This window comes from Mustelus asterias, chromosome 5 (genome assembly GCF_964213995.1).
Source record: "Mustelus asterias chromosome 5, sMusAst1.hap1.1, whole genome shotgun sequence".
Lineage (NCBI taxonomy): Eukaryota > Metazoa > Chordata > Chondrichthyes > Carcharhiniformes > Triakidae > Mustelus > Mustelus asterias.
Genome location: NC_135805.1, coordinates 147,182,180 through 147,196,607, shown reverse-complemented (window position 1 = coordinate 147,196,607; position 14,428 = coordinate 147,182,180). Strand labels below are relative to the sequence as shown.

Genomic DNA, 14,428 nt, shown 5'->3' with positions numbered 1-14,428 from the left:
CTACAACCGAGTGGAAAATGTCAGAGTCACACAGACCTTTACCAATCTAATCCCTAATGGCGAATGTCAGAATCACACACTCACACACCTTTATCAATCAACCTCATAGTGCATAATTCCAGAATCACACACACGCACACACACACGGAGACAGATAGACAGACAGACAGACACACACACACACACACACCTTTGCCAATCTACGCTCTCGTGCAGAATATCGGAGTCACACACACACTTTTGCCAACCTATCCCTGACTGGAGGGTGTCCGAATCACACACACATCTTTACCAATCTACCGTCTTTCATATGCTTTCTCTATATGTAGATGCAGCAACACTTGTTGAGTCTTCCCATTACATTTTCGCATTTTTAAAACAAAATCATTCGTCCCCATTTGCAGTGTCCTGTCTGTTGTGTTTCATTTTTACTTCTGTTCAATATCCAGACATGGCCTCATGTGCACCCCGATTCTTCTATCCCAATCACACCACACCCCTCAGGAAGAAATGTTCCATTATTAATGTCCGTGTCTAACACTCTCTAGCTTCTAAACTCTGAAATCTCGTCAATAAACTTCTCAGCATCTGGTCATCTAATTACCTTCTTCATAGCTACTTTAAGGCTACCTCTTTGTGAAAGATTCTGGGCATCTGCGCTGTTATCGGTTTGCGAGGCCCTGGCCAGTTTTGCGTCAATTGGCACCGGCTCAATTTCTTTGGGCTGCATACACCATTTAGATCAATTGTTGTAAATACAATGTGGTTGTTGCTGGTGTGAAATGTTGGGCATGTCCATAGAAGGTCAGCAGAAAACCTAGATGAAGGCGCTGATTTCTGTTATTTTAAAATATGCATCAGTTCAGGGAATGGCGATGGAGTAATGGTAATGAGACAACTGATTCCGGTATTGCTTCGGGAACCCAGGTTCGAAACCCAATACGGAAGATGATGAATTTTGAATCCGGTTATAGACCTGGACCATGAAATGATTCTCGTTAAAGCCGACTTCATTTCCTAACGCCGTTTAGGAAGGAAATGCACAGGAACAGTGAATCGTCAATGTAAATCAATCCAGCAAGGGAGGAAATGACATAGTTATAGGTTCATGGAGTTTCACAGCAGAGAAATAGGCCATTTGTCCCATCGTGTCTGTCCAGGCCTTCAAGCAATAACATATTCAAAGCACATTTTGAAGCACTTTATTTATTTGTTCCAGTTCTCCGAGCCAACATTCCCGAATTACCATTTCCTCATTGAAAACCAATCTAAAGCTCCAAGTTCTATTGGAAAAACCATTTTTTTATGACTATTCTTTCTCATTTATGGAATGCCGGCTTTGCCCACACCTAATTGCCTTTCAGAAGGTTGGCGTGAGCTGCCTTGCTGAACCACTGCAGTCCTTATGGCGCAGACACATGCTATGTGTCCGTTGGAGTTTGAAGCAGTTAGGGAGCCAGTGAGGGAGAGAGTTCGAGGATTTTATCTCAGTTACAATGAAGTAACAGGGAGATGTGTCCTGGCGATGAATTTGGGAATTTCAGCGGTTGCTGTTCCCATGAGCCTTATTCCCTTGGCCTAATGGATGTCCGTGTTTGAGGAGTTGCAAGCTGTCGCCTAAGATGTTTTGCTGAGTTCCTGCTGCACAACGTGTCTATAGTGGGCAGTGCTGCCATTTGTAGTCGACGGTGGAACGAGCGAATGTGTATGGAAGGGGAGCCTATCAAATTAGTTGATTTATCCTAGATTTGTCAAGCTTCTGATGTCTTATTGAAGCTGCACTCACCAGTCAAGTGGAGAGTTGTTATTTGTGGGAGCTTAAATGGCAAATTATTTGCTATGTTTCCGACATTACAAGACTGGATGCACCCAGGGCCTGAAATTCACAATATAAATGCAGCACTATATCATTCACATTTCCGCTTGTGAGAGCATGCCGACTGCAAATTTTCCGAGATATTTGCTTTTTGTTGGTAGAATTTTTTGAAGCAACCATCACGTATCAAAGAGACATGACACAAGAGGAAACTACAATACAAAAGGAGAAACATTCCTTTCTAATGTATTGAATTACGTTTTTCCATGACACGCACGAACGGCTATGATCGATTGACTTTACAAGGCAGGGTAGAATTCAATAGTGCCGCAGGTGTTGAAATAATTTGAACAATCTTCAGAACTCTTACAGATCATCAATGCATTCATTGATGAGTCAGGGCACTTTAAGCTTCCTTAATTCTGTTCCAATAATCTGATCTGCAGTAACAAAGTTAACTTTAGTGCCCATAAAACTGTCAAATGGAGAAGTTCGGTGTGACATTGCAGCTGGATGTCAACGTTTCCACTTCTCGGGGGACAGAGGAAATCAGTGACATTATGATTCATTGTTCACGAGCTGTGTTATATTTTTGGATACCGGATGTTCATCATTTGGCCTCCTTCTCCATTGAGTTCCTCATTTTTCAAAGGGCAAACGATACAATTTTAGCTTTGCTTCTTATCTACTACTCTTTTTGTTAGCCCGCTGTTGCTCTACAGTAATGGTGTACAATCCCTGAGAACATTATCTTTACGATCGCCTTGTCTTCAAAACAAGCAAACCACCTTATCTATTGCAAGTTATCTCACACTATATTGTATTGCTGTGTAGCCCAATTTTCCCTATTCCTATCATGGGCTGCACGGTGTCATACTAGTTAGCACTGCTGCCTCACAGCGCCAGGGACTCAGCTTTAATTCTGGTCATGAGTGACTGTGTGCAGTTTGCGCCTTCTCCCCGTGTCTGTGTGCGTTTCCTCCAGGTGATCCGGTTTCTTGCCGCAGTCCAAAGATGTGCAGGTCATGTTGATTGCCATGCTCAATTGACATGGTGTGGGCGGGGGTGCGGGAGGGGGGTGGGCGGTGGGAGGGAGGGCGGGTGGTGGCGGGGGTGATGGTTGGGGGGTTAGCAGGATAAATACGTGGAGTTGCGGGGCTCGGACCTGGGTGGGATTGTTGCAAGATCAATGGCCCGAATGACCTCCATCTACACTTTCGCGATTCTATGATAATTCAAGCACCAGTAATATTAGAGTAACTGGAGATCGTGTATGGGTCATGGAGGCTTGAGAAAGTTTTGCCACCCGTCATGGTCCGAAATTGCAGGATAGATTTCTATTACAAAACGCTTCTGTTCCTGAGTTTATTGTGAGAAAGACACAGGTTATGAACTGCCTTGCAATGTTCATGATTGCAACACGTCAGAATTGATGCCAGAGCCCATATGTCAACCAATCATCACTCTCCTCTGGCACAGCACAAATTATTGTCACACCGTTACTATGGCTAATTTCTTGTGAGCAATCCTGATGAATGCAAGGCATAAAAACTTCCATAGGAGGCAGATTTTGTTCCAGCAGTGCTCATGTTCTGGACTACCAAATGATACTTTATTGCAAACAATAATTGACGACCGCATAGTTTTATGTTGCTTTTGTGAGTGCCAGGTGTACAATTAGGCAATTTCCCTTTCACAAATAATCGTTGTTGTTCCAGCGTTGGACATTTCCACATTCAAACTGCCACTAGTACATTTAAAAAGAACTGAATAATAGCGGGCAAATATCACAACGCTCATTCGAATGTTATTATAAGGAAACCTGCAAAGGGCAAATATACTTCGAAAACTTGCTCCAACCGGATTAACATGCATATTTAAATCTCTAAAACTGTAACTGCAAAAGCTATTGATGTCCTGGAAGTGTGGATATTTGTATTCAGTCAAGATCTTGACAGAATCTCCAGGATTTCTTACTTATGGGAAAAGCTCTGATAAATGTCCTTTTCATTTCAATTTGCCAACTGCCACGGAAGCATAGATGACATTTCCATTGTCGCTATTTGGTACATCCACATGGTTTTTCTGGGAATCAAATAAAAAAACAGCAATAAAGAACAAAGAAGAGTACAGCACAAGAAACAGGCCCTTCGGCCCTCCAAGCCTGTGCCGCTCCTTGGTCCAACTAGACCAATCGTTTGTATCCCTCCATTCCCAGGCTGCTCATGTGACTATCCAGGTAAGTCTTAAACGATGTCACCATGTCTGCCTCCACCACCCTACTTGGCAGCACATTCCAGGCCCCCACCACCCTGTGTTAAAAAACATCCCTCTAATATCTGAGTTATACTTCGTCCCTCTCACCTTGAGCCCGTGATCCCTCGTGATCGTCACTTCTGATCTGGGAAAAAGCTTCCCACCGTTCACCCTATCTATCCCCTTCATAAGCTTGTACACCTCTATTAGATCTCCCCTCATTCTCCGTCTTCCCAGGAAGGACAACCCCAGTTTACCCAATCTCTCCTCATAGCTAAGACCCTCCATACTAGGCAACATCCTGGTAAACCTTCTCTGCACTCTCCCTAACGCCTCCACGTCCTTCTGGTAGTGGGGCGACCAGAACTGGACGCAGTACTCCAAATGTGGCCTAACCAGCGTTCTATACAGCTGCATCATCAGACTCCAGCTTTTATACTCTATACCCCGTCCTATAAATGCAAGCATACCAAACGTTGACAAATGCGAGGTTATTCACTTTGGAAGAAATAATAGCAAATTGGATTATTATCTAAATGGAAAGAAATTACAACATGCTGCTGTGCAGAGGGACCTGGGGGTCCTTGTGCATGCGACGCAAAAAGCCAGTCTGCAGGTGCAACAGGTGATCAAGAAGGCAAATGGGATGTTGGCCTATATGGCAAGGGGGATAGAATATAAAAGCAGAGATGTCTTGCTGCATCTGTACAGGGCATTGGTGAGGCCGCAGCTGGAATACTGTGTGCAGTATTGGTCCCCTTATTTGCAGAAGGATATATTGGCCTTGGAGGGAGTGCAGAGAACGTTCACCAGGTTGATACCGGAGATGAGGGGTGTTGATTATGAGGAGAGACTGAGCAGATTGGATTTGTACTCGTTGGAAGTTAGAAGGCTGAGGGGGGATCTTATAGAGACCTATAAGATAATGAAGGGGCTGGATAGGGTAGAGATGGAGACATTCTTTCCACTTAGAAAGGAAACTAGAACTAGAGGGCACAACCTCAAAATAAAGGGGGGTCAGTTCAGGACAGAGTTGAGGAGGAACTTCTTCTCTCAGAGGGTGGTGAATCTCTGGAATTCTCTGCCCACTGAAGTGGTGGAGGCTACCTCGTTGAATATGTTTAAATCATGGATGGATGGATTCCTGATCAGTAAGGGAATTAGGCGTGAAAGGGATCAGGCGGGTAAGTGGAACTGATCCACTTCAGATCAGCCATGATCTAACTGAATGGCGGGGCAGGCTCGAGGGGCTAGATGGCCTACTCCTGCTCCTATTTCCTATGTTCCTAAGTTCCTATATGCCTTCTTCACCACCTTCTCCACCTGTGTTGCCACCTTCAAGGATTTTTGGACTTGCACACCAAGGTCCCTCTGTGTTTCGATACTCTTGATGGCTCTGCCATTTATTGTATAACTCCTCCCTGCATTATTTCTTCCAAAATGCATCACTTCGCATTCATCTGGATCAAATTCCATCTGCCACCTCTCCACCCAATTTTCCAGCTTATCTATATCTGCTGTATTGCCCGACAATGCTCATCGCTATCCGCAAGTCCAGCCATCTTCGTGTCATCCGCAAAATTGCTGATAACACCAGTTACACCTTCTTCCAAATCATTTATATATATCACAAATAGCAGATGTGCCCGTACAGAGCCCTGCGGAACACCACTGGTCATAGACCTCCAGCTGCAAAAAGACCCTTCGACCGTTACCCTCTGTCTCCTATGGCCAAGCCAGTTCTCCACCCATTTAGCCACTTCTCCTTGTATCCCATGAGTCTTAACCTTCTTAACCAACCTGCCATGTGGGATTTTGTCAAATGCCTTACTGAAATCCATATAGACGACACCCACGGCCCTTCCTTCGTCAAACGTGTTTGTCACTTCCTCAAAAAACTCCACCAAATTTGTAAGGCACGACCTCCCTCTTCCAAAACCATGCTGTCTGTCACTAATGAGATTGTTCCGTTCTAAATGGACATGCATCCTGTCTCCAGGAATCCTCTCCAACAACTTCCCTACCACGGACGTCAAGCTCACCGGCCTATACTTTTTCGGGTTATCCCTGCTACCTTTCTTAAACAACGGGACCACATTCGCTATCCTCCAATCCTCAGGGACCTCACCTGTGTCCAAAGAAGCGACAAAGATTTCCGTTAGAGGCCCAGTAATTTCATCTCTCATCTCCCTGAGCAGTCTAGGATAGATGCCATCAGGCCCTGGGGCTTTGTCAGTTTTAATGTTCCCTAAAAAACCTAACACTTCCTTCCTTGTAATGGAGATTTTCTCTAATGGGTCAACACCTCCCTCCGAGACACTCCTGGCTAACACACCCCTCTCCTTCATGAATACCGATGCAAAGTATTCATTTAGGATCTCCCCTATTCCCTTGGGTTCTAAGCATAATTCCCCTCCTTTGTCCCTGAGAGGTCGGATTTTCTCCCTGACAACTCTTTTTTTCCTAATGTATGAATAGAATGCCTTAGGATTCTCCTTAATCCTGCTGGTCAAGAACATCTCGTGTCCTCTTTTTGCCCTTCTAACTCCCCGTTTGAGTTCTTTCCAACTCTCTCTGTATTCCTCCGGAGCCCCATCTGTTTTCAGTTGCCTGGACTTAACGTACACCTCCCTTTTCATGTTAAACAGCTCCTCAATTTCCCTGGTTATCCACGGCTCTCTAATCCTAAACTCACTTTCCATCTCTCCCCACATCACCCCACCCCCACATCTCCTCTCTGGCTGGCATGCACTCATTTTCTCTTTATTTGTCTCTCTCATTTTTTTCTTTCTCTCGCTGACTTATGCTCCCCCTCTCTATCGCCACTTCCCCAGCTGTTTCGCGCTGACATATTGTCTCTCTCGCTCATATTCTATCTTCCAATTGTTTTTCTCTTTTTATACTTATAACATCTCTCAGTTCTTTCATATCTCGAATCCTCCCAGACAGGCCTTTACGGTAGCGAATGATCCCTCTTCTGAATTTGGTTGCAGCAGTCATTCCAGACAAGATCTGACTTTGTTACAAATTCTGCTTCCTTTCAGCCATTCGGCCCCTTTGTGCAGAAACATCCAAGCACATTGGGTAAATAACGTATTTCCAACCACAAATCAAGCAATATCTGTTTTCCTACCTTGGCTGGTAATTTGATGCCGGGAGAAGTGGCACAAGCCCCTTTTTTCTGACGAACAGGTTCCAGATTCAAACATGCATATGTTACATCCTGACTGTTGTTCTCTGGTGCTACAGAATGGAGTCGCTACATTGGATAACACAGGGGAAAAACATCAACACAAAGACTTAATATCAGGCACAAGTCAAACATAAACTTTTGAACCCTAGACTTTCATTAAAGCTGTATAAAACAAACCAGTATGTTGAGTTAAAGATATATAAATGTTGATGGTGTTTTGGAAACGAAATGAGAGAATAATGAAAACAAAGATACAGTCTTACAACTTTGTAATTTCATTCATTACGGTTTAAATTAAGAGTTTTTCAACACACTTCAGGGGGAAAAATATTAAGACCTCAGAAAATGGTACAGCGGTTTTTTACTTGCAAATGACTGGAACCTAGGTCATCTTGATTGGAAAATGGAGGGTGGAACTCAGGCGCTTTCGCTGCAGAAAGAAGTGGGGGCATCGTGGTATTGTCACTGACCAATAATGCAGCGGCCCAGGACAATGCTGTGGGGACCAGTGTTCAAGACTTATCACGGCAGATGCTGGGGTTAAAACTCAATTAATAAATCTGGGATTGGGCAAAGTTTCACTCATCTCCTTTAGGGAAGGAGGTCTGTCGTTCTCGTCTGGCGGGCATGTGACTCCGGACCCACAGAAATATGGCTGACTCACAAGTGTCTTCTGAAGTGGAATAATAAATAACTCTGCTCAGGAGTAATTAGGTTCATTTAGCTTCGAATGCGGAACTCGCAGTACAAAGGACAAGGACTTACCATGGAAAAAAAAAGTTAAAAGCAAAACAAACAACACGGGGCAAAGCTGCGAGCAATATCAAAACATAAATAAAGATAGGTGGAGAGAGAATGATGTTTTTAAAAAATAAATCAATTATGTGACAGACTTCCGTGGCACCGCAGACATTGAAGTGAATGCATGAGCCAGGATATTAATGTTGTATCAAAACATTCTAAAAACGGATGGTCAAAGAGAAGGCAATGCTGCCCATCAGTATGAACGAGCAGTCTCACAAGCACATTGTTTATGTTTAACAATGAGCACAGAGTCAGAGAGTCATATAGGTTTACAGCATGGAAACAGGCCCCACGGCCCAACTTGTCTATGCCGCCTTTTTTAAGCACTGAGCTAGTCCCAATTGCCCTCGTTAGGCCCATATCCGCCCATATCCATCTTAACCATGTAACTCGCTAAATGCTTTTTAAAAGACTAAATTGCACCTGCCTCTCCTACTGCATCTGACAACTTGTTCCAGAAACTCACCACCCCTTGTGGGGAAACAAATGCTCCTTTGTAGCTCTACCCTCTCATCGTAAACCCTTGAGGGTGAAGGGGAACGCTAGTAGAAGTAGGAAACCCTGGTTATTGAGGTCCTCGTCAAGAAGAAGGAGGAGGCGTAAGACATGTATAAGTAGCTGGGATCACGTGGATCCCTTGAAGAGGATAGAGTTTGTAGGAATACTGTTAAGAGAGAATTGGACACAAAATTGGCAGATAAGGCAAAGGAAAATCCAACGAGCATCTACAAATACATTAAGAGCCAATAGAGTAACTAGGGAGAGGATAGGGCCTCTTAAGTGCCAACAAGATCACCTAAAAACGGATCCAGAAGAGATGGGTGAGATTCTAATTGAATATTTCTCATCGGTATTTACTGTTGAGAAGGGCATGAATGTTAGGGAACTTGGGGAAATAAATTGTGATGTCTTGAGGAACGTACATATTATAGAGAAGGAGGTTCATGAAGTCTTATCGCGCATCAAGGTAGATAAATCCCCAGGACATGATGACCTGTATCTGTGGACGTTGTGGGAGACTAGGGAGGAAAGTACGGGTCCCCTAGCAGAGATATTTGAATCATGGACAGCCACAACTGAAGTGCCTGAAGATTGGAGAGTGGCAAATGTTGTTCCTTTGTTTAAGAAGGGCTGCAAGGAAAAGCCTGAGAATTACAGGCCGGTGAGCCTCACATGTGTAGTGGTTAGGTTATTCTGAGAGACAGGATCTACTGGCATTAAATGAGGAAAGGACTGATTAGGGGCAGTCAGCACTGTTTTGTGAGTGCAAAATTGTGAGTGCACGAATTTGATTAAGTTTTTTGAACGGGTAACCAAGTAGGTAGAATGGGGCAGTGGAGTTGATGCTGTTTACATTGAATTTTGCAAGGCCTTTGACAAGGTACCACATGGTAGTTTGTTGCACAACGTTAAATCTCACAGGAGTCAGGGTGAGGTCGTCAATTGGATGCAAAATTGGCTTGTATAACAACAATGTGATTCCAAAGTTACCATTTTTGACCTTGCCACTCCAGTTAATAACATTCCTTGAAATGGCAGCTTTAAGAAGCTCTACCAACAAAATTTGAATGCGTTACTACCTGGATGCAATCGCCAGGATCTTGTGATGATCTGGTTATGGATCTATGTTTTAATTTTCATTTTAATTAGACCACATTTGAGATTCGAAATCCTTGCTTAGGGAACGAAATGCACACGATTATACGGGGCTTGAACAGACACAACTATACTTCACTATGCACAGTCTGAAAAATGAAACAATTTGCAATACCTGCCTTGTACTAAAAAAAACATTCCTGTAGCAAATTGTAGTTGAAAACGAAACGTTGCACAATAAATGCCAAATTGGACCAAAAATGATTCCATGCATTTCTCAAGAGCCCCATCTGTTACTAAATCAATGAGTCAAGCAAAGTAAATGAAACTCCAACTTTATCTTTCACTTCCTCTTTAACGTTCCCTCAATATTTACTCTTTCTTCCACGGCCTTCTGTTGGCTGTGTTTTCTCTCTTTCTCCCTGATCATCTTTTCTGCATATATCTCTCTATCTCCCAATCGTCCAAAGATGTGCTGGTCAGGTTGATTGGCCATGCTAAATTGCCCATAGTGCCCCGAGATGTGTAGGTTAGAGGGATTAGTGGAATTGTGAGGATAGGGTTTGGGGTCAGATCGTTGTCGGTGCAGACTCGATGGGCCGAATGGCTTCCTTCTGCACTGGAGGGTTTTAAAAAGAACCAAAAAACATATTTGATGCGACTGTCCATTTCTCCAAAGATGGCTTAAACTTATTGACATGTTCAACTTAATGCTTACATTTCCCGCTGGATTGGCTGGAGTAATCTGGCCAACATCTGAAAAAGAAAGACAACTGCAGTTTGTTTCAATGTGTCCATTTTTCAAGGAGCATAGATGGTCTCGCATGTACTTTGCCCATTGGTAATAGGTGTCCCGAGAGATTGTTTATACATAATAGGCACGGTGTGAATTCCAGTTCGAATTCAAACAGATGATGTGCAGGAAGTCAAGGAAGCCTCTTCTGCAAACATCGAAACCTCTTAACTCTCCTACCCCACCCCCTCCCACTTCCCCCCAGCACTACCCTTCCGTCCACCGTTTCCCACCTCTTGCCCCCTTCCACCCCGGTGTGTGGGCATTGTTGCCAGTAATGGCCAACATGCGGTTGGCATGCTGAGCCCCGCAGTCCAGGGGAGCATCACCAGCTCGCCAGCAAAGAGGAACATTGCGCACTCCGCGACTGACGTAATAGGCCACTGTCCCCCCTTCCCCCGACCCTCAAACACATGCACACAAACATGCACACGCACACACACACACACACACAAACATCATAGAGGCATTCGGTTGATCCATTACGGGCACCACCTTCCTCTCTCAGGCACCCCCATCCTGCCCCTCAACGTCCTGTTATTTGTTGGTGGGTTCGAGGAGACCTCGCTGGCCGAGATGAGTTCAATTGCATCTTGTAAGTTGGTAAATCCTATCTGGCTGAACGTGCTAGTGGGATACTGTCTCCTTTGCGGGCTGGCATGGGCACTAGCATGAGCACGGGTGCAATCCGCCCAGAGTAGGCTGGGATTCACCGTCGTTGCCCACCCGGTCCCGCTGCAGCAAATGGATTTCTGGCTGATCGACAAATTCTCTTTTCTCACCAGCAGTAGAGCGTGCTTGACATGAATATTTCAGACAGCTTTAATTAAAATTTTAATCTGACAGTTGTAACCTGTTGTAAGCATCCCCTGCCATTACATATCATGCCTTTAACAGGACAGAAAATTCGACATGCGGATGAAGAGTTTTAAGTTGATCCGGTGTGTCTAGCATTTGTTCGTTCAACCAAATAAGTGCTAATTAGGTATCTTCCACATGCGAATACTGGAGCTAATCATTAAAATGATCAAGACAACAGGGCGGACAGAATAAAAAAGAACAATATTGTGCTTACATAGAGGATCGCCAGTTTCGTGATTTAGCATTGCACTTCCGGATATTTCACACCTTTAAAATAATAGAAACGTCATCATTTTATTCAGAAATTTCCCCGAAGAATATTGCAATATGTATTGCAATGCACGCATCTCAGGAAATATTCAACTTTGCTCATTGGGTAACACTATATGGTGTATGTTGTTACCAACTACTAACAATGCGAACAAAACACAATCTCGTTACCTGTCAATATTTTGTCTTTTTGATTTCCCTGAGAAAAAAACAAATAAAGTTAAATATGGCGAACAACCTTATGAGGCTTTCTAAATTGTCATTACGTTCCAGTGTTAAATTTAGAATGAATTAAATACGTTGACATGTATCCTACATTGCAACAATTCCACGTTGAAAGATTCGGAGATGTGACTAATTTGACAGCAATAGTGGCACAGTGACTGGCACTATTGCCTAACAATGTCACGGACCTGGTTTCAATTCCGGCCTTTGGTGATTGTGTGGAGTTTGCACGTTTACCTCGTGTCCGCGTGGGTTTCCTCCAGGTTCTCTGGTTTCCTCCCACACTCCAAAGATTAAGTGGATTGGCCATGCTAAATTGCCCCTTAATGTTAGGGGGGTAAGCAGGGTAAATACACTGGGTAATGGGAATAGGCAGAGGTGAAATATTTGTCTGTACAGCCTCAATTGGCCTTTTGGCCTCTTTCTGCACTGCAGGGATTTAGTGACTAGAGTGTAGACCAGTATGAACGCATTGTATTATAGGCTGCACCCAGCTTAAAATAAGAAGAGTTTGATAACAATAAACGCTCCACTTGCATGTGTAGCTACGTTAAAGGATGAAAATAATAATAAATCGTGTCTGCTGTTAATAATTCCAGATTTTACTCCTCCCAGTTCTAATTGGCTCTTTCTCCCCCTCCCGCGAACACTCTGTCACCCTTTTTCTCACGTGTGCCTCACGTCACACATTCATTAGCTGGCTTATTTTGTTTGCTGAACTTTTTCTCGATCAAAGTGAACTCTGACAGAATTGCTTAAAAAATCGCTGGCAAAAAAGGAGGGATCGAAGAGACAGATTTTAATGAGAGGTTTAAAGGGTGCGAAGTATGTGCTTAGATGTTGAGGTCATGGCAACTGTCACTGAAGCCTAATCAGCAGTTACGAATCCACATAATGCGTGCGGAACTGGCATGTGAACCATGCACAGCTGTTACAAGGATTGTGCAATTCTGTCCATGTCAAGAATGTAATGCGTCAAAAGTATCTATTTGTGGAATAATTGGTAAAGCACGCAAAGTGATCACGGAGGGAAGAATTATCTGCAGAAATGGAGGAAATGATTGCGTTCTCCCTCTCAAGAAGCAGTGTCGCATTCTACTGCGAATTTTGACCCCATTCCTCTCTGTGCAGAAAGAAATGACAGAAATTTGAAATGGAGGAGAGATGCAAGGGTGTAGCCAGTGCAGATGACAATATTTTCTGGAACAGATAGCCAAAGTGAGTGCAGAAACAAAAAATTAAGAAATGAATAATGTTTTACATGAGGTGTGAATGGCAGGAGCGTGGCAGTCATAACGCGAAGTAACTTGTTCCTTATGTTGTCAAGATGAAAACCGAACCGAACTTGAATGCAGAAGTACATGTCAATTACTAAAGGGCAAGCCGCCATAGTGTCAGATGGCCATTGACTGTTCTACTCTTTGGGGGAACTAGCTGACTGGTGGTGATTTAACCCGAGGATCACCACACCTCAGTCAAGGGACAAGGTTGAGAAACCGGGCCGTCATGAATACACAAATCACTATTCAATCACTTCCCAATTATAAGTGGAGATATCGATCACAATTTCAAGTGGGAACAATTGTTTGGCACATTAGTTGGAGGAAGTACCAACAGACACATGACCATCTTCTTCCTGCTGCCGTCAGACTTTTGAATGGGCCGACAATATCTTAAGCTGTTTTTTCTCTATACCCAAACGATGACTGTAACACTGAATTCCCTCTCCTGTCCATCTCCCGTATGTGCTCTATGAACGGTGTGTTTTTTTTCTGTATAGCGTGCAGAATACGATCTGCGGCTTCAACTCTCATTTGTATGCTTTTTATTCATTTTTGCGATGTAGCGTCGCTGACTGGGCTTCCATTTATTCCCCGTCCCGAATTACTCTTGACCGGAATGGCTTGCTCAGCCATTTCAGAGGGAATTTATTCGGTTCACTCACAGAACATTGGTTTTGCTTCATTCTTAGATAATTTTCCGAAATCCGAAATCCTCCAAAGAAAGAGACCTTCAAATGTTTAAAAGAAACATTTGATTTCAAATATTTGCTGTAAAAATTCGGCCTTATCACAGACCGAACAATTCACCCTCTCATTCGTTAATTGTACCATTGCTTTTGGTTCAATAAACGATGGAGAAAAACAAAAAAAAACTTTCGAGTGCCTATTCTGTCAGGCACCTTGTTATTCTGATATGTTGAAGTCAAATTGCTTTCCCCTTTTCTGAACGCCAGATAATATATGGTCACTTTATACAGACTCTCATCCTCGGACAAGCCTTTCGCCACAGGGACTAATACGGGGAACTGTAAATGTATTGCAGCAAATGTAGTTAGGCATTTGCTTAAATATGGATACAGATACCGTATACAACATCCCACGTGTTATCTCATTAAAAAGAAACAGATCATGCCATGTACGTTCCTAACTGCATGCTCTACTTTTATTGAAACTTCCTTCCTTCATCCTCCAGGAAAAACGAATCTCCTTGAGCATCAACATTTTCACATTTCGTGTCTTTTAGGGAAAAACTATTTCTACTCTTTCAACGAATACGAATAGCAGAAACCCTTTGTCAAATTATTCATCACCACCGTCTCCCTTCCATTCAT

At 43.5% G+C, this 14,428-nt stretch overlaps 1 protein-coding gene across 4 annotated transcripts in view; it reads right to left on the bottom strand.

Moving 5' to 3' along the window:
• Positions 1-3,391: 3,391 nt before the first annotated feature.
• Positions 3,392-14,428, bottom strand: part of LOC144493891 (uncharacterized) — a 34,739-nt gene continuing 23,702 nt past the window's right edge. For all 4 annotated transcript variants that reach the window (XM_078213477.1, XM_078213474.1, XM_078213476.1 and 1 more), the window contains 5 exons: positions 11,761-11,788; positions 11,534-11,586; positions 10,384-10,421; positions 7,206-7,331; positions 3,392-3,901 (listed from right to left, as the gene is read on the bottom strand). In XM_078213477.1, the coding sequence (XP_078069603.1) occupies positions 3,824-3,901; positions 7,206-7,331; positions 10,384-10,421; positions 11,534-11,586; positions 11,761-11,788 (323 nt within the window). In that variant the 3' untranslated portion in view covers positions 3,392-3,823. The remainder of the gene's footprint in view (positions 3,902-7,205; positions 7,332-10,383; positions 10,422-11,533; positions 11,587-11,760; positions 11,789-14,428) is intronic.